A 25,141-nucleotide genomic window follows, 5' to 3' on the forward strand; every position below is an offset into this window, starting at 1 on the left:
AATTAAGCAGCTCAGCTGTCAGTCCCCACATCAGACAAATGATCCTTAGTACCGCCTGTCAGTATTGTTAACAGAGACTGTTATTTTATTAATCCTTATGATCCAGGGATTCTTTTTTTTCATGTTTCAGGGCACAGCAGGTGAGAGAGTGGATTTGTTAAGCTGGGTGGGTTTATCCTTCTTTTATGTGTTCGTTCAATTTTATGTTCATTTACTTATTGTACACATATGGCAATGGAAGCTGCTAAAGCAATCGTTGCTATTCTGCAAAACAACAGGCACAGAAGCAGATGTCTTATTTCCGAGATTTTTTCCCCCCAGGATTATTATGATTAAAGATCCTTTCCTCCCACCCCCTGGAGAGGACCAAGGGCTGCTTGCCGGAGGTTTTTTAATGACTTGGGAAAAGGCTCAAATATCCCACCCGCCATTATGATAATCCACCCCAGGGGCAAACCACACATGAATATTACAGATTTATTTTATTTTTGTATCCCTGGAAAGGTATTATTAAGCTCATTAGAATACAAAAAAAAAATATACTGTCAAATTTCAAAATTACATGGATGAAGGAAATCACCAAAGTGGCATCATACCATGTGTGTTGCAGTTATAGTATCTATATTGATTATAGTAACTATATTAATTATATTGTGTTAACAATGTATGGAAAAGGCATAATACTGCAACTTATTTCAGAGAAAATATTTGTATTGGCCAACCCCAAATTGTACATTGAATGCGGGCTCTAGGAAAAGATTTAGTTCATGCTGAACAAGAGGTTAGCTTCTGTTTTCAGCCATGTGCTATTTGAGGAATTAAGCATCATGAATAATATAGGAAGTAAGAGGAATAGTCTAAAGATGGGATAGCACATTTTATTTAGGAAAGAGAATTTAAGGTTTTTTTTTTTTTAAGGAAAATTGCCTTATTATAATGTGATAAGAGAGTTATATTTTCTTCTTTCTTTCCTTTCTTCTTCTTTTTCTTTTACCATTTTTATCTTGGATATTTGATCTCTAAGATGAGATGACTGGAAAAGGCCATCAACCTTTTTGAAAGACTATTTCCCCCTGCTCCCTAAAGGCTGTTTGTCTCTTGGAGGCTTGGTCTGCATTACTTACCAAGAGGCAAGCATTTGTCCTTGCACTAAATGCTGACATCTCCTGATAAGAGAGAAGCTGCAAAGGAGAAGAATTGAAGGTCGATATGTTTATTTTGCTCTCAAGTGCACTGATGTACATTTGTATATTGGGGAAGGGAGTGGAGCTTGAGAGTGGGCCAATGGGGAGGGGTGAATATTTTGTGATGCGCTCTACCTGTGGGCTTATAAAGTTTACAGCTGCATTAGAAGGACAAGTATTACCATTGGCATGAACAGTAGAGTGCACTCAATTGAAAAAGCTTCTAGCCACTCACCTAGGGCTATATGCATTATTGCATTCATCCCCACCCTGCCTTCAAGCTAATTGAAAACGTCAGTCCATTTCAGCAAAGTTACACAACTGTCCATCCTTTTACCTGGTACAAATATTCCAGAAGGAAGAAAATGGAATACACAGAGCAACAGAGCTCATGCAATAGCCCATGTGTCTTAGATTTAATATCTGATCACTAGCTGGATTGAAGCCAAAAGGCAGTTCGCAAATTTGCTGCACATTAGAATCACCTGGGGAACTCTACTTAGCTCTCCGTGCCCAGGCTCCTCCTAGACCTATTAAATCAAAATCTCTGGGGCTGGGACCCAGACACTAGTTTTTTTTTTTTAAGCTCTTTAGGTAATTCAGACAAGCAGCAAAGTTTGAGAACCAGTCCAGTAGGGGGACAAACTTTTTTCATACAGATACAGTGAGAGCAATTCATATGTAAAAAGGGCATTAATTCATATATCTATTTCTTATTTCTCATTATACTGTTGGAGTTTCAAACATGTTTTTTTTCCCCGCCCTGCAAAAAGCATTACTGTTTCCATTTGGTTCAAGGCATGAAAGAGGGCTCCAGAGTGGTTAAACAGCTGCTTTGTGGCTATAGAAAGGGGATTCAGGGAGAAGCCCTGACGCCAGAGGGGCTCCTCAGAGGCCTCTGGGCTTTGGAGGCTCCTGGTTGAGCTTGAGGGTGAGCCTTTGAGAGAGAGACTCACCCAGCCCGGCCTGGAGGGCCGCCAGCCTGAGGAGGTAGGCCTTGATATGAGTTTCACCTGCTCCTCCAGGGCAGGTCTCCCCAGGAAATCACGGAGGTGGAAGTCTGCTCGCGAGAACCAGGGCAGACAGATCCAGAAGGGCCCAGTTCAGGTTCTTCATGACAGTGGCGGCTTCACAGCGTCATGGGTTTTACCCCACTCTCTTGAGAAGCTTCTGCATGTCCCGGAAGAGGGCGCAGTCGCAGCACTGGTTTTGCGTTTTCCAAGGACTCTAGGCGTTCTTGGCTTCTCCTGGGCCAATTGGGGAAAAAAGAAGTGGGCCTAGCTGGTGCAGAGCCACGTTGTTGTGGTTGAAATGGAAGCGCAGAAAGAGGTAAGTGCCCGCACATGCGTGTTGAACAGGGGGTGAACGGTAGTCTCCACAACGGTGGAATAATTCTGACAAATCAGGGAGCTCATGGTTGAACAGTAGTAAATTAAGCTCAAAACTGATGTTGGCTGGTTCCAAAGGCCGAGGAGAGCTGAGTGGTGGATTCCAAAGGTTGCATCTGGAAAAAAGGTTGGAGGGTGGTGGAGGCTAGAGGACGGGGAATATGTGGGTCGGTTCCGTCCAAACACTGTTGAAGCAAGAGACAGGTCTGCGGACTGCTTGAGTGCAGCACTGTCTACCTTCTACCCCCATTTCTAACCCTTGGCATCTTGTAATCTTTATCTGTCTCCACAGTTTTGTTATTTTAAGAATGATATATAAACACGATCATGAATTAATCTTCAGAAATTGGCTTTTTAAAATTTTTAACTCAGTATCATTCCCTTGAAGTTAATTTCAATTTTTTGCATATATTATTTATTCCTTTTTGTTGCTAAGTAGTATTCTATCACAATATTTTATCACAATTTGTTTAAACATTTACCCATTGAAAGAAATGTGGGTAGTTGCCAGTTTTTGGCTGTTAAAAATAAAACTACTATGAATATTTACGTTTAAGTTTCTGCAGGAACTTAAGTTTTTCTTTGGGATAAATGCTCAATAATACAATTACTGGTTTGTAGGGTAAATCTAGTTTTAGGATTTAAAAAAACAAAACTGTCAAGCTGTTTCTCAGAGTGGCTAGACCATTGTATATTCCTACCAGTGATGTGATACAGTTTTTCCTCATACTCACCAGCACTTGATGTTGTCACTGTATTTTAATTTTAGTTATTCTGTGATATCTTATTATGGTCTTAGTTTGTGTTTTTCTAATGGCTAATGATGTTGAACATCATTTTGTGTGCTTGTTTGCCATGTGTATATTCTATTCCATGGAAATGTCTTTCCCTGTATTCTGCCTTCATCTGTCTATTTTCTGATTTGGATTTTTTGAAGTTTAGTTTTGAGAATTCTTTGTATATTATAGATACAAGTCATTTTTCTCATATGGGATTTTCAAATGTGTTTTCTCAGTGTGTAATTTGAGTTTTCATCCACTTAAAAAGGATATTCTATGAAGCATTCTTAATTCATTTGATGAGATCCAATTTCTTGTTTTTGCTTTTATTGATCATACTTTTGTTGTCAAGTCTAAGAATTCCTCACCTAGCTCTAGATGCCAAAGATTTTCTCCTATTTTTTTCCCTCTGCTTTTTAAGGTTATGATCCACTTTGATTTATTTCTTTATATAAGGTGTGGAGGTTTAGGTTGAGGTTTAGGTTGAAGTTATTATTATTATTTTTTGGAGGGATGTCCAGTTGTTTCAGTACCATTTTTAAAGCCTTATTTTCCTCAAATATAAAATGGAGAGAAAAATAATCTAGTTTATGTCATGAAACTGAACTAGTAAATATGAAAGCAACTAACTCAGAAAGTAAGGTTTCTTCTTTTTCTTTATGTTTATATAATCCTCAGAATTTATTTACTTGAAGAGTTTTTCTTTTTAACAGAACTAAGGGATTTTAAGGTTCAGGTCCTATGCTGCTGCTGCTAAGTCGCTTCGGTCGTGTCAAACTCTTAGTGACCCCATGGACTGCAGCCCACCAGGCTCCTTCATCCATGGGATTTTCCAGGCAGGAGTACTGGAGTGGGTTGCTATTGCCTTCTCCGCAGTTACTATGAGACTGAATTATGAGTAGTAATTAGCTAAGCACAGGTGTAAAGCATTTGACTTACTCCCTAGTCATCATTTTTTCTCATCCCGCTAAACCCACAGCCCTTATCTAGTTCCAGCCAGTAGAGTCACAGTTTGTTTTACTGTTAAACTAAATTTCAGTTTAAATTTTCTCTACATATTATGTGTCTAGAATTGACTATGTTGGTGGCTCTTAACCCTATTTGCATTTTATTCATATAATCACCTGGGGAGATTCTATCATGGATATTTGAGAATAGACCTGTTATAAAAGGCCTGACTTATGGTTTTTGGACCCAAATCATAGTCTACATTGCATCAAATCATTTGATAGATCAAATCATTTGATAGACTCAAATCATGGTCTACACTGCATCAGATCATTTGATAGATGACCTCTAAAAAGGAATTTGTGATGGCTAATGCTCTTCATTTGCCAGTGTGCTTGTTTTGCCCCTTTTGAGGTGGAAATAAGGAAAAATTGCCAGCAGTTTGGCTTCCTGAATTCTAACTTTATGCTGTGGAATTAGTGTTGGCTCAGTACAAATCTTCAGATATTCATTCTGTCTCCTCCCAGCTGCAGGAACTTATATCCTTGGGCAGCTTTTTACCCACCATGCTCTTTTGCTTCTAACCTTAGCAAATAGGAGTCTCCCCTAAATTATTGTCTTTCCAAATGTTAGGCTTCAAGGCTTTAGCCAAGAATAGACAGAAAAGGAATTTTAAAAATGCAGAATGGGAAAGACTTCTGACACAATGGATACTTAATAAAGATTTGATTTTGAACAATAATTTGTGTCATTGCAAAATAACTCCTTGGTGAAATGCTCATCTTTGGTAATCATTTTCTTAAGTACAGACATTAACAACCAAAATATGTAGTACTCTTCTTCATAGTCTAAAACAAACCTATATCTAGATGAGAGGAGAATTCATTGCATAACTTGAGCTCTGATCTTACAGCTCCCAAGTCCTATATTCTTTCAACCATGCCTGCTAATTTTCTGTCTTCTTGATGAAGTAATGGCTTTCAGCTTGCATCCCCTTTCTCAGCATATTGCTTGATGACTAAGAGAAAGGGATCTGACACTTGACTGCTTGGATTCAAACCCTGACTAAAATTTACTTGTTGAGTACTCAAGTATGTTACCTGTTTTTGCCTCAGTTTTCTCATCTATAAAATAGAGACAATATTGCTTCTCTCAGGGAGTTTCTATGAGGTTAAAAGAAAATTTATACAATGCAGGGATTTATCAGTTCTTGTATGTATGCTGTGAAATGTAGATCTCCTGTGTACAGACACAGTGCTACAGTTATCTACTGCTTACATGATAAAAAGTCTAAACCTAGTAGTGTGTAAACAGAAATTTTAACATGTGCACAGGTTCTATGGGTCAGCAATTCAAACAGTGCCCAGAGGAGATGGCTTGTCTCTACTCCATAATTGATGTATGAAACCGCAGCTCATGAGGATTTGAGTGGCTAGGGCTGGAACCATCTAGATAATCTGAATTTCATGTCTGGCACCTGAGATGGGATGACTTGAAGACTGGGCCTGACGAGGACTGTTGACTGGTGGTTTGGACTTCTTATAACATGATAGTTAGGATTCAAGGTAGAGTGTCTCAAGAATGAGTGTCCGGAGTTCAAGCTTTCCAAGAGAATCATGCAGAAGCTGCACGACCTTTATGACCTAGTCTTAGATATTACATAGCATCACTCTTGTTATATTCTAGTGCGGGAGTTTAAGGTCTTTTTCTATAAGGTGTTAGCAGTCAGTACTTTAGGCTTTGCAAGCCATACAGGCTCTGTAGCGGATACTCAGCTCCACTGCAGTGATATGAAAACAGTTATGGATAATACCTGTACTAATGAACATGGCTGTGTTCCAATAAAGCTTTATTTATAAAAGAAAATAGAGGCCTAGATTTGGTCCACCAGCCATGATTTACTGACTCCTGCTCCGTTCTTTGAAGCCATAGAAAGTCTGCCCAAATTCATGGGGAGAGGTGCCCACATGTGGATGGAAAGAATGGCAATGATTTTGGGGCCCTGTATTAAAACCACTACATATGGGATATTTACATGAGGATGTGTCTGCATATCTTGTTTCTCACATTTATGGTGAATATGTGGTGTAGGGACATCTTATATTTCAAAGTTGGAACCTGAACTTAATGACTTTGATTTCTGGAACAATTGGTAACTCTAAGTATGGTTTCCTTAAATTCCTTACCCCAATAAATATGCCATGAAAGATAAATTTCAGGAAAACAATTGCTTTATGGCAGATTTTTACTAAGTCTCCATTGACTGAATTATTCTTTTTCATTAGAAGGCTTGCTTATTTTATTTCTTTCCTAAAAAGGTTTATAGCTTTTTGGATCTTGTATTTCCTTCTGTTGAGAGGATGATGCAAGTTTTTATAAATGGAAAAAATGGGGCAGGCTGAGATCACTCAGATCATACTAGTACTTACAGGAATAACTGAAAATGGAACACAGTCTTCTGAGATTTTCCTGTCCTGTGCCCTTTCTAGTAGGTGCCATTGTCTGCTGGGCCTCGCAATAATCATTTTCGACCTTTACCTCTCTAGGCTATTGTGAAGTGGTTTTGGGCTTTGTTAGTTTTCTTATGAGTTTATACTAAATTGTGTTCATAAAGTAGGTGAAATTCCTCAGGGAAGGATGGTAGCTATATTATTACTGGGTTATTACTCAAAAACATGGTGTTGATTATCTTTTTTTCTTTTCTTTTGCCCAGTTGTATCCTGAACTGAAAAGATACATTATCCAAAATGAAAGACGTGCATCTGGTGGCAAAAACTAATTTAAAGGATGAAAATTCCTGATAGTTGCTTCAGTCAACCCTTAAAACACATGGAGCTTCATTAGTAAATAGACAACTTTCAGATCTTTCCCTTGGAAGAGATCACATAATCAGCTTTTGTGTTGATTTTGCATTCTGTTCTTTAGAGACAGAACAAATTAGAATAATTGGCTGGTACAAGGAAGGCACAAAGAATGTTCTTGTATTTTTGTGTTGCATCCCTTAATAAGGGTTGAAAATGAGACGAGAGGTGGAAACTTGAAGCCCAGAAGGGCAGTGGGGAGAGAATATTGTTTCTTTGAAAATATTCTTTCAGTGTTGGCCCAGAAGAAATGGGAAGCTGAGGAAATATTTTTTAAAAACAATGATTTTTGTGTTACCAATGGGAATGTGGAATTAGTAAGAATGAGGAACCATTCTCTTCCAGCAAGGACTTGGGAGCAAATGAAACCATAAATACTCCCCACTCTTAGAAACCCTTTTGGAGCAGAGAAGAATAAAGGCAGTGCATCAGGGCAGAGGTGTTCAGAGCAGAGGGATGGGAGGAGAACAGGAGAATGGATATTTTTAGAGCTGTCTTTTTGAAATTTACCTGCCTGTCGTTCATTGCTGCTTTGCCACCACGTTGGTCCAGTAGAAATCCTCAAAGCAGGGGCAGCTGTATTTTAAAATAATAGGATTAAAGCAAGCAACTTTAATCCAGGTCTCTTTAGTTCAAGAGCACAGAGGAGAGGATGACAAAACAGGCTGCAAGGAATTGTTCACCGGGTGAATTTCCCCTAAACCTCACTAACAAGGAGAAAGGGACCACTGGGTTATGTTTCTTGTAGGAAAGCAAAAATGTTGAAAGCAAGTGACAGAGTGTGCAGGCTGTTTAGAAATCAAGCTGTATCACTTGGTCACTTGCTGATGATAACAGCGTTGGCTGAGACCTAACCATTTACAGTGAAGGCATGTCTCTGAGTAATAAGTTCCAGGAGGGCCACAACTGAGTTTGTCTGTTTTTAGCATTTAGCATGGTTTTATTATCTCAGAGCCCAGTACATTATTGGCATATAGTAGACTTAAAAATGAATATTTGCAGATTGTCCAAATGAATGGATATGTGTGATTCATATCCGATTGGCTGGTCCTATGCTCTCCAGTGGATTTTCCGTGTCAGATTTTGAAAGTATTTATGACGGGGATTGACATTGTTCCCCATCTCATGGATAAAGGTTATACATCATAGGACTTTATATTGACATCCTAAATCTCTCATAGGAATTACTTAACAAGAAATAAAATAAGGTTGGATTCTGTATAATTTCTAGTTTATAAGTTGATCAGACACTGGCATTTCAGCCAGTCTTCTGGTTGGTCCAGTGATGTCCCATGATCACCCATACATAATCAGAATGACTTTAGGATTTGGGAGCCAGAATATTCCTCAGTGTTTATTGCTTTGCTAGTGCATTTTATAAAATAGACTATTGAAAAAATAGGTTTAGACACAATATAGCATTTTATGATTTAGCCTGAAATCTGAGAAATGTAGAGGTTATCTGAAGCCTGTAATGGTAAAATTCCCTCTGCTATTGAAGTTATTGTCTTTAAACAGAGATTCTACGTCAGTAATGCTATATATATATTTTTTGCATGATATTCAGGTTAATTTCCTGTTTTCTCCAAGGAAGCAATAGGGTGGTTGGTATGAGAGATGATGTGACTTCCAAAGGTGAAATATTATTTTGTTGTAATTTCCGGCTACCTAAGGATGGGAGAGGCTCAGGACATTACAGTCAGCATATTCTGTGAAGCAAGTTATATTGTGGTTTATTTATGAGCTTTACATGTTTATTTTCTGTGCAAGTTTGTATACTCTTTTTGAGTAGCTAAGTGTTTTGTAATTTTGAAACACTTGGAGTTTTATATATTGTGGTTTTATGGTACACTGTCTTAGGATGGAGAGGGCTCAGTAGAGTTCTTGTCACTATATAGTTCTGTATGTTGAGTCTTTACTTGAAACAAGTCTATGACATATCTGCTGAAGATAAGGAGAGAAATAGTTTAAAAACTGCAATTGACAGCAGAAAATTGTATGTTTAATGCATTTATTATGTAATTATAAAATTAACAAATGACCATGGTAGAAATTTTGAAAATCTGCTAGACAAAATAGAGATTTACAAAATTGGGGGTAAATTTCAGAGTGTAAGATTGTCCATGAATATCAGTGCTTTCACATTTTCCAAGACTTTAAAAAGACTCTGCTTCTTAAGATTGCACTCATGATATTTTATTTTAATGATCTTTTCATTATGAGGACACATATGTACAAATCTGTAAAAAAAAGAAAGGCATGTAAATTGCTGATGTTTCAGGTAGCCACATGACATAAAGTGGGAAAGGTCAACAAGCTGAAAGCACATGGATTAGCTTCTCTTTAATTGCTTACATAATTCTGATAGTTTCTTTCAGATAAAGTAATTAATGGGGAATCTTATTCACGAAAAAAAAAATGCATGAACCTCAGGCCTTCTTGAAGCTGAGTGTTCTTTCCACAAAAGGTATTATAACTTTCCACGGCCACGCTTTCTTACTACCTGTCGGGGAAGGAGTATTGTATGGCAAAGAATTTTCCCGAAGGGAGGTGCTTCCCACACAGGTTGTCGTAAATGACTTCTGAATTACTGCTACTTAAATGCTGTACTTACTTGATTCTTTTTTTTATTTTTAGAGCTATAAACTGTCAAATGGCTCTGACGTAACAATTGTTTGGCTATTCTTCAGGGCTGTCACAATATGGTAATGACCTGAAAGTGAAAGTGTTAGTAGCTCAGACGAATCCGACTCCTTGTGACCCCATGGACTGCAACCCACGAGACTCTTCTGTCCATGGAATTCTCCAGGCAAGAATATTGGAGTGCATACCATTCCATTCCCCAGGGGGTCTTCCAGACCTAATGATTGAACCTAGGTCTCCCTCATTGCAGGCGGATTCTTTACCTTCTGAGCCACCAAGGAAGCCCAAAAACCAGGAAGGTGTGAGTCTTTGGTTTCAGAGTGAAATGGGAGCTAGAGTTGAGTTGGAGAAGAGGCCTTGCCTCTTTTAGTCAACAGTTCAGTGGCTTTTAATTAGTTTATACATTTGTATAACTACCACCCCCATAAAGGTAGATAACAATTCTAAAACTCTAGAAAGTTTTCTCCTAACCTTTTGCAAAAATCTCCCCATCTCCCACCCCCAGGTAACCACTGATCTAATTTCTATCTTTAGAGATTAATTTTGCTGATTTTAGAAATTTGTGTAAGTTGAATAATACAGAAGGTACCTTTTTGATCTGCCTTCACTTGCTCAGCATATGGTTTTTGAGATTCATTCATGCTGGAATGTTTTAAATCAGGACTTTAGCCTAGGTGGCTGATTTTGTCTGAAGACACCTATAGGTACACCTGAATCCCTGACATTGTCACTATCTGTTCTTGGCTCAATGTTTTAAACTTTACTAAGAAGCACAAGGTTGAAGTAATGAAACTTATTGTTAATATGATGGAGGTGAAGTGAATGTTGTTATATAATTTTCTCAGCATAAATTGATCTACTTGGAATCATTGTGTTGATAATCCATAAGGATATTCTTCCTAGAAAGATCTTGACAGTGTAAAACTTCTAAAGGATACTGTCCTCCTACTCTTTTAGTTTTCAACTTTGGGGTAATATTTCTGGAAAATTCAAATGCTCACAACCTGAAAGATACAGTTATTCACCTGAAAGCTGAGTTGCCTAACCCTTACATGCTTTCTGATAGAACCCAAATATTTTTTGCACAACAGTGCTTTCTTGTTAAATATAAACATATAAATTATTTAAGATGGGCATGCATATGCAGTAAAGTGAAAAAACAGTCTTTCTGAGTTTCCCTTGTATTGTTTTTCATTCAAGTTTCTACTCAGTTCAGTTCAGCTGCACAGTCGTGTCTGACTCCTTGCGACCCCATGGACAGCAGCATGCCTGGCCTCCCTGTCCATCACCAACTCCTGGAGTTTACTCAAGTTTCTAGAGTGTATGCTAATAGTTTAGGGTAACCTCTGGTTAGTTTGGGGTCCTCTCTTTACATAAATGTTGAAGTACTCTATACCCATGTTGTTTCCTACTTTTCTCGCTTTCATTTTTTTGTTTCTAGCTTCTTATAATCCATTATACTTTATCTTGCATTTGTTGAGGTGGCAGCTAGTGTAGGAACATTGAAAGCAGTGTGAAATTTTGATGTTCAGAATACATGTTGGCCAAATTCTATATTGAGGGAAGGTCTGAGTTTATTACAATAACCCTTTCTCAGCCCTAGAAACTGGGCTATATCCTGACAGGTATATAGAATTCATAGGAAATGCCCTCAAAGAGCTTACCGATCATAGATGCATATGCATGCATGTAATGATTACTTTATTGGCAGCTATGCCAACATACACACTCTATTTTGTTTTACATCATTATCGTTGCCTGCTGCTTACCACTATATACCTTGCTAATGGTGTGGTTTCTCTGGCTTGTTAATTTCATGGCCAAATAATATGTAATTTATCACACACTTTAGTGTAGAAGACAGAGAGTCCATAAATTTTTGTATGCTTCTTTCCCCTTTCGGAATGTATTAAACAGAGATCAGCCAAAGTAATAAATTTATTTCAAATGCATTTGATAGCTAAACATCAATTAGGACTGATGGGCAGTATTTCTTCTTCTAGCAATGTAAGTATTTTTTAAGACTAAACCACTGAATGTGAGTTTACTGAACATGGGACTCTGTTTACTGGGATCCCTTCTTAGAAAAATAAAAGAAAACTTGAATTGGATATGTGTGACTTATTCAAGTTGTAACTAATTAGATACACCGTGGCTAACTTAATTTGTCAGAATCATTTAGTATTTTACTCACTCCCTTCCCCTTTCCCAAGTCTCATGAGAATGGATCATGAGTACCTTAAAACATAGTAAATCATCTTTCATCCCTATAAATCTAACTATAAAATCACACTTTCCTTATCAAGTATAACTCACTGTCTTTTAGAGTAATTGTGGTTTTAATTCTCTACAAAGTTGAAACCAGCAGAGAACAATGCTTTTATGGAGTCACCACATTCTAGAGCTTTAGAAAGAAGACTTTAGAATTAAGAACAGATATATCATTTTACAGCTAAAGCAGCTGAAGCCTAGAGTAGGAAAGTGACCATCCAGGTCAGGTAAAGAGGTTGAAGATCAGGTTTCAAGCTGAGAAAGAGTCTATGGGGACTCAGTCTGGGCAGTTCAAACACTGAAAGGAGACCACTAATGTTCCGGGAAGGCTGGCATCTGGCCTCAGTGTGGGATTTCAGACAGAGAGTGGGCCCAGGGGGAACTGAGCCTTTGCAGTGGGCAGAGGAGTCCATCCCATCTCCGAAAAGTGCCACTGACCTCAGAGTGGGTGGAATAAGCAGTGAATTCTAGTCCACCTGAGAAAGCAGGACAATCTGATTAACTCTGAGTTTAGGTTTATCTTTCATACTTCTTGAGGAAGAACTTGGACAAGGCCAAGTCAAGTGCAGCCTCTTGAATTCCACACCCAGTATGTATTGGTGGAGGCACTTAAACCTTCCAAATGATTCCAGTATTTTAATTTTACTCTGTATTTAATTCAACAGTCCTATGATTACTTAATGAGCAAATAACTGGAATCAAAAAGAATGTGAATGTATTTTTAGTGTGAGGATGGGTGGGTGAAGTGGGGCAGTCTGAAAGAGGGAACCAATAAAAAGGGATCTTGGTAAATAAAAACATCTTTTAGAAATGGAGAGGAATTTGGAAGGAAATTAGTGCCTGACACCATACTCTTATCTTTGCATGCTTAGAAGCTAGTTTCTGATTTTATTTTCACAACAGATCTCCCTGTGATGAATTGTATTTGACCTCCACACTATTTATCTCCTGGACATACTGTGAAGTTTTGAGAAGAAGCAGGTATTAGAATTTGTCTTGAGAGCAGCTATAAACATTTCCTGGAACCCCTCTAGGGTAGAAGAAAAGGGAAAGGAAAATGGAAACAAGGGATAAAGACAGGTAATAATGTTGGAGATACCACTGGGATTTGTGATATCTCTTTTTGAAATGGCTTCCCTGGTGGTTCAGGCAGTAAAGAATCCACCTGCAATGCAGAAGGCCTGGGTTCGATTCCTGGGTTGGAAAGATCCCCTGGAGAAGGGAACAGCTACCCACTCCAGTATTCTGGCCTGGAGAATTCCATGGACAGAGGAGCCTGGTGGGCTACAGTCCATGGGGTCACAAAGAGTCGGACACAACTGAGCACTTTCAATTCACTTTTTGAAACTAAATAGAAGAAGTCAGAACTTGACTGTTTCTTGATCATGGTTTGTTTTCATTTTTGTTTTTTTCTTACTCCTTCATCAGTTATTCCAGTTGATATAATATCATGTCATCTTCAATTTCAGTATGAGTGCTTGTCTTGCTTCCATTTGTATTATTCATGCAAACGTTGATTGAACTGATGACCCCAAGTTATCAAGGAAACATTAAATACACTGATGAATACATTTCTTAATTTTAGAAAAAATTAATGAGTGAAGGTTAAAATACTCTTCTTAAATTTGTCATTTAAAAAATTCTAATATGCATACCTCATTGACTAATAATGCCAGAAAAATGAAGAATTCCTATGTATTAATGAGTCTGTATATTTTTGCACAGGTATGACTGTTACCGAATGTAACAGCCCAGTTTGCTGGCCATGTCCTGTCTCCAAGAAAGTTGTAGCTTCTGTTGTTTCAGTTAGTTCACTGGATATCAGAGGTAAATTTTTGAAGCTATACTAGCTTTTACACTTAAAAAAAAAATTGAAGTGTAGTTGATTTACAATGTTGGGTGTCAGGTGTACAGGTAAGTAATTCAGTAATTCAGTTATGTGTGTGTGTGTGTATGGATTCTTTTCCATTACAGTTTATTACAAAGTATTGAGTAAGTTCCCTGTGCTATACAGTGGGTTCTTATTGTTTTATATATAATACACACTTACTTTGAATGTGTGATCCACGCTGGTCAGACAACATGATTATGTTCACTTTTGATATAACCTTTTTAGGTACAACCTCAAAGTCTTTGATAAAATATATATATATATTTTTTTTTAAGAAATGTCATATCAAGTAATGGAGTTACAGAGAATGTTTCCAAGAGTCATTCCTCCAGAGATCAGCTTTAGACTATATATGTCATTTTAACATATTTTACCTTAACATATTTTAATTATCCCCTATTTATTACAATTGTTATGTTTCAAGTAGACTTCAACTGTTCACTTTCATAATAATTTTAGCCTGTGTGTGTTCTAATTCCAGTGGTAGTTATTAGAGATATGGATTTGCACTAAGTATTTGTCTTTTTTGTTCTTGGCCAATTAAAAAAATTCTTTTTATTTTCTGGTTGGTTTGCTAAATGTTTATGACTACAATAAAAATGTTAAATTTTGTCTCATCTTAAAACACGATCTGAATTAGCGATGAATATTGTGCTGTATACATAGGGACTAAATATAGTTTCTAACTTCATAAACACATAATCTAGAAGGGAATACAGACACATATGTAACAACTGCATTGGTTTACTGAGTGAAATAGTGAGATGGATAAAATGCTGTTGCTGCTAAGTCGCTTCAGTCATATCCGACTCTGTGCGACCCCAGAGACGGCAGCCCACCAGGCTCCCCCGTCCCTGGGATTCTCCAGGCAAGAACACTGGAGTGGGTTGCCATTTCCTTCTCCAATGCATGAAAGTGAAAAGTGAAAGTGAAGTTGCTCAGTCGTGTCTGACTCTTAGCGACCCCATGGACTGCAGCCTTCCAGGCTCCTCCGTCCATGGGGTTTTCCAGGCAAGAGTACTGGAGTGGGTTGCAATTGCCTTCTCTGGGATAAAGTGCTAGCAAGCCTTGAATAGTCAAATCAGCTTCAAAAATAGATGTGCAGTTATTTTAAAATATTTTAAACATTTTCCAGCTACATGCAGAAAATAGTGTAAAAAATGTATGATTCTTACTATAAGCAATTTAGTATTTTGACATTCTGAGCATCCTCATAATGAAATTAAGTCCAGAAGGAGTTTTTTTCTCCATGATCTCTTGAAATGGTCCTTGTTCATCCACAATATTTCCCATAATAACAAAGGTGCTTCCGAGGGCAGGAAACTTCAACATTATTAAAGTTTCATAAAGCAAAGTCAATTTTAAGAATATAATGTCCCCAAACTGACAAAGGTCTTGAAAAATAATTTCAAGGGAAGCATAAATTATTTTCTGCTTGTCAAAGGGCAAAAATATTTAGGTTGAACTAACGAATGGTAGAGTTTTAGAGTGAGAATATCCTTAAAATATTACATAGATTTATACTGTCAGGAGATGCTAACTACATGAGGTTATTTGTATTTAAACAAATTTTAAAATTAAAAATGCAGTTTCTCAGTTAGATTTGCCATATTTCAAAGATGTTTATTAGCTACATGTGGCTAGTAAATACTGCATTGGATAGTACAGATACAGAACATTTTCATTATCATAGAAAATTCTGTTGAGCAATACTAAATAGATACCCAGATATTCACAGAGGAGGCAACCAAGTCTCAAGGAAGTAATAAAACTTTCAGAGGTCACACAGCTATGCTTTTAAAGAAACACAGAATGACACAAAGGAAGTAGTAACAGAGGCATTAAAGAAACCCAGGAAGTTTCTGGAACAGATAAGGTAGAGTTTAACAGTGCAGGCTTAGTTGTTAGCAGGATTGAAGCTCATGATCATTAGGAAGACCTACCTGACTGAATTTGGACATTTAAAATTTTATGCAATGAATTAAAAACAGACAACTATTTCAGTTTTAATGAAAAGCTGCCAGCTCCATATTTTTAGCCATTGCTGTGCTTCCAGATTATGTTTATCATTTTAATATACAAGGCACACTCTGAAGTTTGGTTTATCTGACCCCAAGAAATGAAAAAATCTTGTGGGTGTTACGGCTATATTTGAAAAGGTTGATTTTTAAATGCATCGTGCAGACTGGCCCTGTTTTAAAAGGGACTTCTGCCACCACATAGTCGAAATGTGAACTCTTTTCTCACTTTGCAAAAGTCAAAGATAGTCCCTGCATTTTTATTATTTCATTGAAATCCAAATATTATTTTTCCATTTTCTAACTTGTTTTCATCACAGTGTGATCAACTGTTGTCAAGAAAGGAAAGGTTAGATTTATCAATCAAAGTTTGATAAAGGCCCTCTAAATAATTGAACCCTCAGGAGAAACAATCCTCATGTATTCTTTTTCTATTGCTTCAATATCTTCATAAAAAGTCATTTCAATATGTTTGGTCCTATAGCAGAGATTCTGTGAAGTGCTTATCTTCCTCAGAGGTCCAGAAAGCCTATGAATCTGTGGACAAAAGTGGGTAAGGAAAGAGAGAGAGGGAGGATGGAGAGAGACTTGATGCTGAGATAGGACAATGTTCTAAAACCTCCTTGGGTTGAAGGTAGGGGAGCAGAAATACCCATTAGTAATCTAGAGTAAAAGTTAAATAATCAAGGAGATGAATACTGTGAAGGAATATGGTAACTTCCCTCCTAGAAATAAAAGTTATCCTTATTAATTCTCTTCCTTTTGCCCCAGAAAAGTGTTAGTTAGTCTTGAGAGGGCTATTATTGCCAGAAATGGAAAGGGAAGTTTGAAGAGACTATCTTGGAGCAGAGAGAGCAAGAAATCAAAGCCAGTAGATGGAAAGCAGACTTCACGGAAGTCTCCAACTCAACCTCTAGGAAAACCAAGTCCAATTCCAAAAGATCCCGCATGGGAATTGAGGAAGACTGGCAGAGAGGGCAAAGTTACACTGAAGGTACAGTATTTATTATGGGATTGAACTCCTGAAAGGCCTTCTAGTAGCTTCACACCTATTCAAGAATCCTTCATGTCCTGCTGGTTCCCAGTGAGTGGCTCACAGCTTCAAGACCTCTTCTCCAGGCTAAAGAACTACTTGTAATATACCCTGCCTGTAGTTTGTACTTTGGCACCCCAGACAGGGAAACTTGATCCATTTTCAGATTCTAGTGCTTTTACCCCAGCCCTAGAAATGCTGCAGGCAGCCAGTCTCAGCTAGAGGGAGCCACTTAGCCCAGGGTCGCATCACCCCTTCCTACAACGCCCTTCATCCAATGACAAGTGTAAGAATATAAAGGTTAAGACATCCTACTGAAGTGGGACATTCTCCTGAAGGGGTCATCTCATTTTAAGAACTCTCCCTCAAAGGGTCACCTGAGGTTTCCTGAGGCTGCAACACAGCTTTACTTCTACCTTTGCCCAATCTGATGTCCTTTTTCTTCCATACATTGTTGATTCCAAGAGTTGTCCCTGTTAATCTCTTGGACATTAATCACTGTCTCAGGGTTAGCTCTGAACATAGTGGCATTTATTTAAGATTTGGAGGGCATACCTAGGCTTTGGTGTGCAGCAGCGCCAAACTGCACAAATATCCTTCTATTTCTCTCTCTCATCTCTGTTTTCATTTTCTCTCTGCTAGGTTAGCCAGGGGACTCCCAAGTTCTTCATTCTGTAGTCCTGGTACCAAGATTCTCCTGGAAAAAGTAAACTTATTCACCTTTTACATCAAGTACTTCTTATTTTTTCCCTAGCAACATAAATCATCCTTAAAAGGAATTAGAGTGTCAAATCTTAAATATATTTTAGTTTCTCCACCACTTTATACATTAAATGCTCTTTCCTGGAGACTGATTCTGACATTGGCCTTCACTGCATTATCAAACAGCCTCATTTGGAAGCTACTCCTGTTTCCAAATGCTGCCTTCTGCTGGTCTCCTGAAGTTCTTAAGTCTGCCCTGCCTCCACCATTAGGTATAGTTCAGTAGTTGTCTACCTCAAGGTAATAGGGTATCTTTTAGAAGTTTTATTCTTTCATCATTTACACACACACACACACACACACACACACACACATATATATATGATTACATATATTATATAATTCTAATAATGAAGCATCTATGTGACCACAGCTTTCTGTGCAACCCACAGGTTTTACTACAGTATATTTTCATTCAGTTCAGTCACTAAGTCACATCCAACTCTTTGTGACCCCATGAACTGCAGCACACCAGGCCTCCCTGTCTATCACCAACTCCCAGAGTCTACTCAAAACCCATGTCCACTGAGTCAGTGATGCCATCCAACCATCTCATCCTTCATCCTGCCCTCAATCTTTCCCAGCTTCAGGGTCTTTTCAAATGAGTCAGCTCTTCGCATCAGGTGGCCAAAGTATTGGAGTTTCAGCTTCAACATCAGTCCTACCAATGAACATCTAGGACTGATCTCCTTTAGGATGGACTGGTTGGATCTCCTTGCAGTCCAAGGGACTCTCAAGAGTCTTCTCCAACACCACAGTTCAAAAGCATCAATTCTTCTGTGCTCAGCTTTCTTTATATTCCAACTCTCACATCCATACATGACCGCTGGAAAAACCATAGCCTTGCTAGACAGACCATTGTTGAGAAAGTAATGTCTCTGCTTTTTAATATGCTATCTAGGTTAGTCATAACTTTCCTTCCAAGGAGTAAGCGTCTTTTAATTTCATGGCTGCAATCACCATCTGCAGTGATTTTGGAGCCCAGAAAAATAAAGTCAGCCATTGTTTCTATTGTTTCCCCATCTATTTGCTATGAAGTAATGGGACCAAATGCCATGGTCTTCGTTTTCTGAATGTTGAGCTTTAAGCCAACTTTTTCACTCTCCTCTTTCACTTTCATCAAGAGGCTCTTTAGTTCCTCTTCACTTTCTGCCATAAGGGTGGTGTCATCTACATATCTGGGGTTATTGATATTTCTCCCAGCAATCTTGATTCCAGCTTGTGCTTCTTCCAGTCCAGCGTTTCTCATGATGTACTCTGCATAGAAGTTAAATAAGCAGGGTGACAATATACAGCCTTGACGTACTTCTTTTCCTATTTGGAACCAGTCTGTTGTTCCATGTCCAGTTCTAACTGTTGCTTCCTGACCTGCATATAGGTTTCTCAAGAGGCAGATCAGGTGGTCTGGTATTCCCATCTCTTTCAGAATTTTCCAGTTTGTTGTGACCCACACAGTCAAAGGCTTTGGCGTAGTCAATAAAGCAGAAATAGATGTTTTTCTGGAACTCTTTGTTTTTCAATGATCCAGCAGATGTTGGCAATTTGATCTCTGGTTCCTCTGCCTTTTCTAAAACCAGCTTGAACATCAGGAAGTTCACGGTTCATGTATTGCTGAAGCCTGGCCTGGAGAATTTTGAGCATTACTTTACTAGTGTGTGAGATGAGTGCAATTGTGCAGTAGTTTGAGCATTCTTTGGCATTGCCTTTCTTTGGAATTGGAATGAAAACTGACCTTTTCCAGTCCTGTGGCCACTGCTGAGTTTTCCAAAGTTGCTGACATATTGAGTGCAGCACTTTCACAGCATCATCTTTTAGGATTTGAAATGGCTCAACTGGAGCTCCATCACCTCCACTAGCTTTGTTCGTAGTGATGCTTCCTAAGGCCCACCTGACTTCACATTCCAAGATGTCCAGCTCTTGGTGGGTGTATCATTATCATTCAATTAATAAAATTCTAATTCCTATTATGACTTTATCTTTGACCTACATGTTGATCAGAAGTATTTTTTTTTTAATTTGTTTATTCAGCTGCACCAGGTTTTAGTTGTGGCTTTCAGGATCTTCCATCTTTGTTGTAGCATGCAAAGTTGTTTAGTTGTGGCAGTCAAACTCTTTGTTTGTGGGATCCAGTTCCCTGACTAGAGATAGAATTCAGGCTCCCTGCATTTGGAGTATGGAGTCTTAGACACTGGACCACCATGGAAGTGCAGAAGTATGTTTTTAATGTCCAAATATTTGATAAAATATTGGTTATATATTTTTAAATTTCTTGATTATTCTGCGTCTTGTTTTATAACCAGCATACAGTCAACTTAAAAAAGTGTCCTATACACCTCAAAATTTGTGTATAAATGTGCATTTAGTTCTTGATGCAGTGTTTTATGCAAATTTAGGCCAAAGATTTTTTCAGTTAATTTAATTGGGGGATAATTGCATTAAGAATATTGTGATCGTTTTTGCCATACATCAACATGAAATGGCCACAGGTATACATGTGTCCCCCCCAATCCTGAACCTCCTCTCCCATTTCCCACCCCACCATATCCCTTTGGGTTTTCCCAGAGCACCGGCTTTGCGTGCCCTGGTTCATGCATCAAATTTGCACGGGTCATTTATTTTACGTATAGTAATGTACATGTTTCAATGCTATTCTCTCAAATAATCCCACCCTCATCTTTTCCCCCTGAGTCCAAAAGTCTGTTCTTTACATCTGTGTCTTCTTTGCTGCCATGCATGCAGGATTGTTGGTACCATCTTTCTAAGTTGTATATATATGTATTAATATACAGTATTTGTATTTCTCTTTCTGGCTTACTTCACTCTGTATAATAGGCTGCAGGTTCATCCACCTCATTAGAACTGACTTAGATGCATTCCTTTTATAGCTGAGTAATTTTTCATTGTGTGTATAGCACAACTTCCTTATCCATTCATCTACTGATGGACGTCTAGGTTGCTTCCATGTCTAGCTCTATAAATAGTGCTGCAGTGATTGTTGGGGTACATATGTCTCTTTCAATTCTGGTTTCCTCAGGGTGTATAGGCCAAAGAGTTTAACGGTGGTATTCAGATCTTCTGTAGTTTACTGATTTGTTGTTGTTCTGAATTACTGATCTAGGTAATTTAGATTTTATTTCTAGTTAGTTTTTAGAATTTCCCTTCATATATTGCATTGAAGTTTAGTTTTATGACATGTTCCTTGTAAAGTAATGGTTGGTTTTATTATCCTGCCTTATCTCCAGTGATACTTTTTGCTTTCAAATCTCACATTAATTTTTTTCCAATTTTGCTTATTGTTTTTATGACATAATTTTTGCATCATTTAACTTGCAGTTGGACTATGGTCTCTTGTAAGGGGCATAGAATTAAGATTTTTGTTTGTTTCAAAAAATCTTTACCCTTTAATTTGAATATTTACAGTTAATGTATCTTATTATAGACCATTTACTCCTTGTTTTCTACTTGTCCTACCTTTTTATGTTCCTTTGGCTCTTCCTTCTAAATTCATCAAACTCCATTTTCCCTTTATTAGCTCACAATGTTTATATAAGTAGCAATTACACATGCACCATGACTTATTAGCTCTTTTACTGCTTTTCAAGCAATGCTGAGACCTTAAATTTATTTTATTACTTTTCCCTCCTTCTTTTGTTTTAATGCATTCTAATTTTTTATGTATTTCATTATTACTCTATGTGCAGTTAGATTTTATTTAGATTTATTCACTTATTTATCCTTTCTGTTATATTTAATTCCTTTGTAAAGTCCTTATTTTCATCTATGATAATTTTCCTTCTGCCTGCAGGTCTCTCTTTATAATTTAATTCAGTTGGTTCTGATGAGAACATATTCTCTAAATTTTGTTTGTTTGAAGATTCCCCTATTTCATCTTCCAAACATTTTCTCTGCCTCTAGAATTCTCAATGGGCAGTTATTTTCTTTAGCACTTTCCATTATTTTCTAGAATTAATCATTTTTGTTGAGACGTAAGCTGTAATCAATCTCCTGCATTGTTCAAAGGTCAACTGTTGTTGTTTTTCCTCTGGTTACTTCTAAGATGTTCTGTTTTTCTTTGCTATTTGTGAACTGTACTGTGGTGGTGTTAGATATGGTTTCTTTATATTTACTCTTGTTGCATTTTTTAGTGCTTATTGAATTTATGGCTTGATGTATTCTTTTTAGTTTTGAGAACTCTCAGCTATTATTTCTAAATATTGTTTTCACCCCAATCTCTCTCTCCTTTTCCCTTTGGACTCCAATTTAAGCATATGATTAAAATGTTTACTGTGGCCCATATGTTTCAAATGCTCTTTTCTGTACTTTTTTATCCTTTTTGTTTTCCATGCTTAGCCTTAATGTTTTTACTGTTACTCTATCTTCATTTATTTATCTTTTTTCACCTGTGTCAGTCCACTACTGAGTTTTAATTTTAGTATAATTTTATTTCTATCAATTCCGCTTCAATCAGTTTCTAGTCGTCTAGTTAAATTCTCTACCTTGTCATCTATTTTCCTGAACTTGGTAATATTTATCAAAATATATTTGAACTTTAATATTTAGATCATCCATGATTCTGATTCTGCTTTTTATTCTAATTCTCCTTTTCTTGGTAGTCTTGGTGGTTCTTCAATGAATACCAGACTTGGGATATGACAAGTTGTAGAGAATCTGAATGACATTACAGTTGACCTTTGAACAACCTGGGTTTAGACTGCACAGACCCACTTATATATGGATTTTTTTCCAATAACTGAAGCAGTACCTAATCTCTGGTTGGTTGAATCCTCAGATGCAGAACCATAGATAGGAAGGACCACCTATAAAGTGATATGTGAATTTTTGACTGCATATGGAGTCAGTGTCTCTAACTCCTGCATTGTTCAATGGTCAACTGTACTTTTTTCAAGAGAGAATTTCCTACTCCCAAGTAAGGAGCAGAAGGAAAGATCACCTCATTGATCTTCAGTCATTGCACAAACATCATACTCATTTTCCTTCTTTATAGATGTTTCCTTCAATGTAACTGTTTCATCAACCTTCCTAACACACGTTCACATGGACACAGAGACACATACATACAGAAACCTCCAGTGTCCTAATTCACATCATTAGCTTTCCACTGGGCCACTATTCTTTGGTGGGATCTGAACCTCAGTTTTATCTCCTCAGCATTATAAGACTTCTAAGTCTTTGCTTTGACTTCAGTTAGCTTTTGTTTGACTTCTTAGCATCTTGCCTTGTCTACCTACATGGAAAATGTGATACATCAAGGGACCACTGTTGCTGAATTGAGCTCAAGTCTCTGAACTTTTCCTGCCTCTGGGATTTTGATCCTTAAAATTCTAGCTGCCTTGTTATTTCTAAATTCCAACTTTGCTCTCTCCTCAGTCCTATGACATTGTCCTAAGATCCACTGGCTTTTCTGTCTCTTAGGAGTCACATTTGGATTCTCAGACTTTTGATTTTCATCAATAGTTTCTAAATGACTGGGCTAGAAGAGCATGTGCAGAATACTGTTATTACTTCAGTAAGTTTCTTTTCTATTTTACTTTTCTATGTCATGGCTACCTCATTAGCTTTATAGTGCTCACAGTCAAATGTTGCTTATGATTTATCTGACTTTCTAGTGTGTTTTCCTAAGGTAAACTGATATAGTTGGAAGCAGAAGTCCTTACCTACTATTGAAAAATTCTGTTTTATCTTTCTATGAATTCTTTGATTTATTTTATTTTGTCACATCTTCCATCACTTTTTCCTACCCCAAATTCCCATTCTCACAGTTAATTTTAAAATTAAAAATTATAATTAAGCTAATATGTTAATTTTCAAGGAATTAATTTTGCTTTGAAGAAGAACACAGATTGGTGAATGGAATACGGAAAATTTCTTAAGACCTTTTTCATTTCTAAGAGTAGTAACCAGCCATCTGCACCATGATAAATTAGTCAACTATGTAAGGAAGCACTCATTATAAAATCAGCATTACTCAATAACAATCTCAAAAATTGCTTCACTTTCCTACTCATGTCACCAATTTCTAGATGTTCAATAGGAGCTTAGAATCATGAGACAGGACATGGGAAGTGGCCTATCTTAGTAACCATAATTATTGGGAAAATGAAATTATAAATAAGGACTTGCTATGAATATATTCAAATCTTTTGTTCCTAAACATTTTCTAGAAGAAGGCTCAAAAGTTTGACATAGAAACACCTCTTGATAAGTAAGAAACAGTAAAATTTCTCATAATAGTTCTTTTCTGATCCCATTATGTGATTCTCAGGTTCACACAAAATTATTTTTACATGAACTTCACAAATCTTATTTTTACTATTAAATCAGTGGCCCCACACCTCTGAAGCATGTGGCAAAATAGTTGAAATTGGAAAAATTTTCCAAAACCCAGGGCATATGACATACATACCTATAGAACACAATATTTCTGTCTAGTTCTGTGGTAGACTTTTTCATACCTGCCAATCTAATTTGACTGTTGTTTTTACAATGCATTAGTGGAAATTAAATGGTAAATTCAGTCAAACAGTCATTTCATACATCAAAAAGAAAAATCAGTCAACACCACTGTCTGACTGAAATAAATGAAGAAAACAATTCAAGGCAAACAAATGTCCCAGTAGACTTGTATAAATGCAGTAGTGGTGTCATATGCAGAATTAATCTTTCCCCACTCTTAACTGGAGAACACTCTGCCAGCCAATTCAGTCAACTCAGATAATCCTGAATTTTAATATTCCAGTTTCATTTACTCTCAGTTAATGGTGACTGCCCTTCCTTCTCCCTCATCTGTCAATCAGTGGAGAATGTCAGAGCAGAAGAATAGTAATATTGGCATACTGTAATGTCCTGCCCTGAATTCTACAGCTTCAAAATTCTTAAGCTAACTCAATGATCTTAAAGAGTCTGGTGCAGAAAGAATATGTAAATTAAATTACAGACCATTGATTGGCCTTCCAGCACTAACATCCCTTATTTCTGATTCTAATATATCACAAAATACTCAATAGGAAAATTTTGAGTGTTTAGCAGGATTATATGGAGAAGGCAATGGCACCCCACTCCAGTACTCTTGCCTGGAAAATCCCATGGATGGAGGAGCCTGGTAGGCTGCAGTCCATGAGGTTCCTAAGAGTTGGACATGACTGAGCTACTTCACTTTCACTTTTCACTTTCATGCATTGGAGAAGGAAAGGGCAACCCACTCCAGTGTTCTTGCCTGGAGAATCCCAGGGACAGAGCAGCCTGGTAGGAGGCCGTCTATGGGGTTGCAGAGAGTCGGACATGACTGAAGCGACTTAGCAGCAGCAGCAGCAGCAGAATTTGGCTCCAAAGCAGGCACATTGAA

General features: G+C 37.5%; 1 protein-coding gene across 1 annotated transcript in view; it reads right to left on the reverse strand.

The window, feature by feature from the left end:
• Positions 1-2,411: 2,411 nt before the first annotated feature.
• LOC104996792 (nuclear pore-associated protein 1-like) overlaps positions 2,412-25,141 on the reverse strand; it is a 110,517-nt gene continuing 87,787 nt past the window's right edge. Inside the window, exon 5 of the mRNA XM_010851156.1 lies at positions 2,412-2,688. Coding sequence (XP_010849458.1) covers positions 2,412-2,688 — 277 coding nt within the window. The remainder of the gene's footprint in view (positions 2,689-25,141) is intronic.

This window comes from Bison bison, unplaced genomic scaffold (assembly GCF_000754665.1).
Source record: "Bison bison bison isolate TAMUID 2011002044 unplaced genomic scaffold, Bison_UMD1.0 scf7180017864298, whole genome shotgun sequence".
Classification (NCBI taxonomy): domain Eukaryota; kingdom Metazoa; phylum Chordata; class Mammalia; order Artiodactyla; family Bovidae; genus Bison; species Bison bison.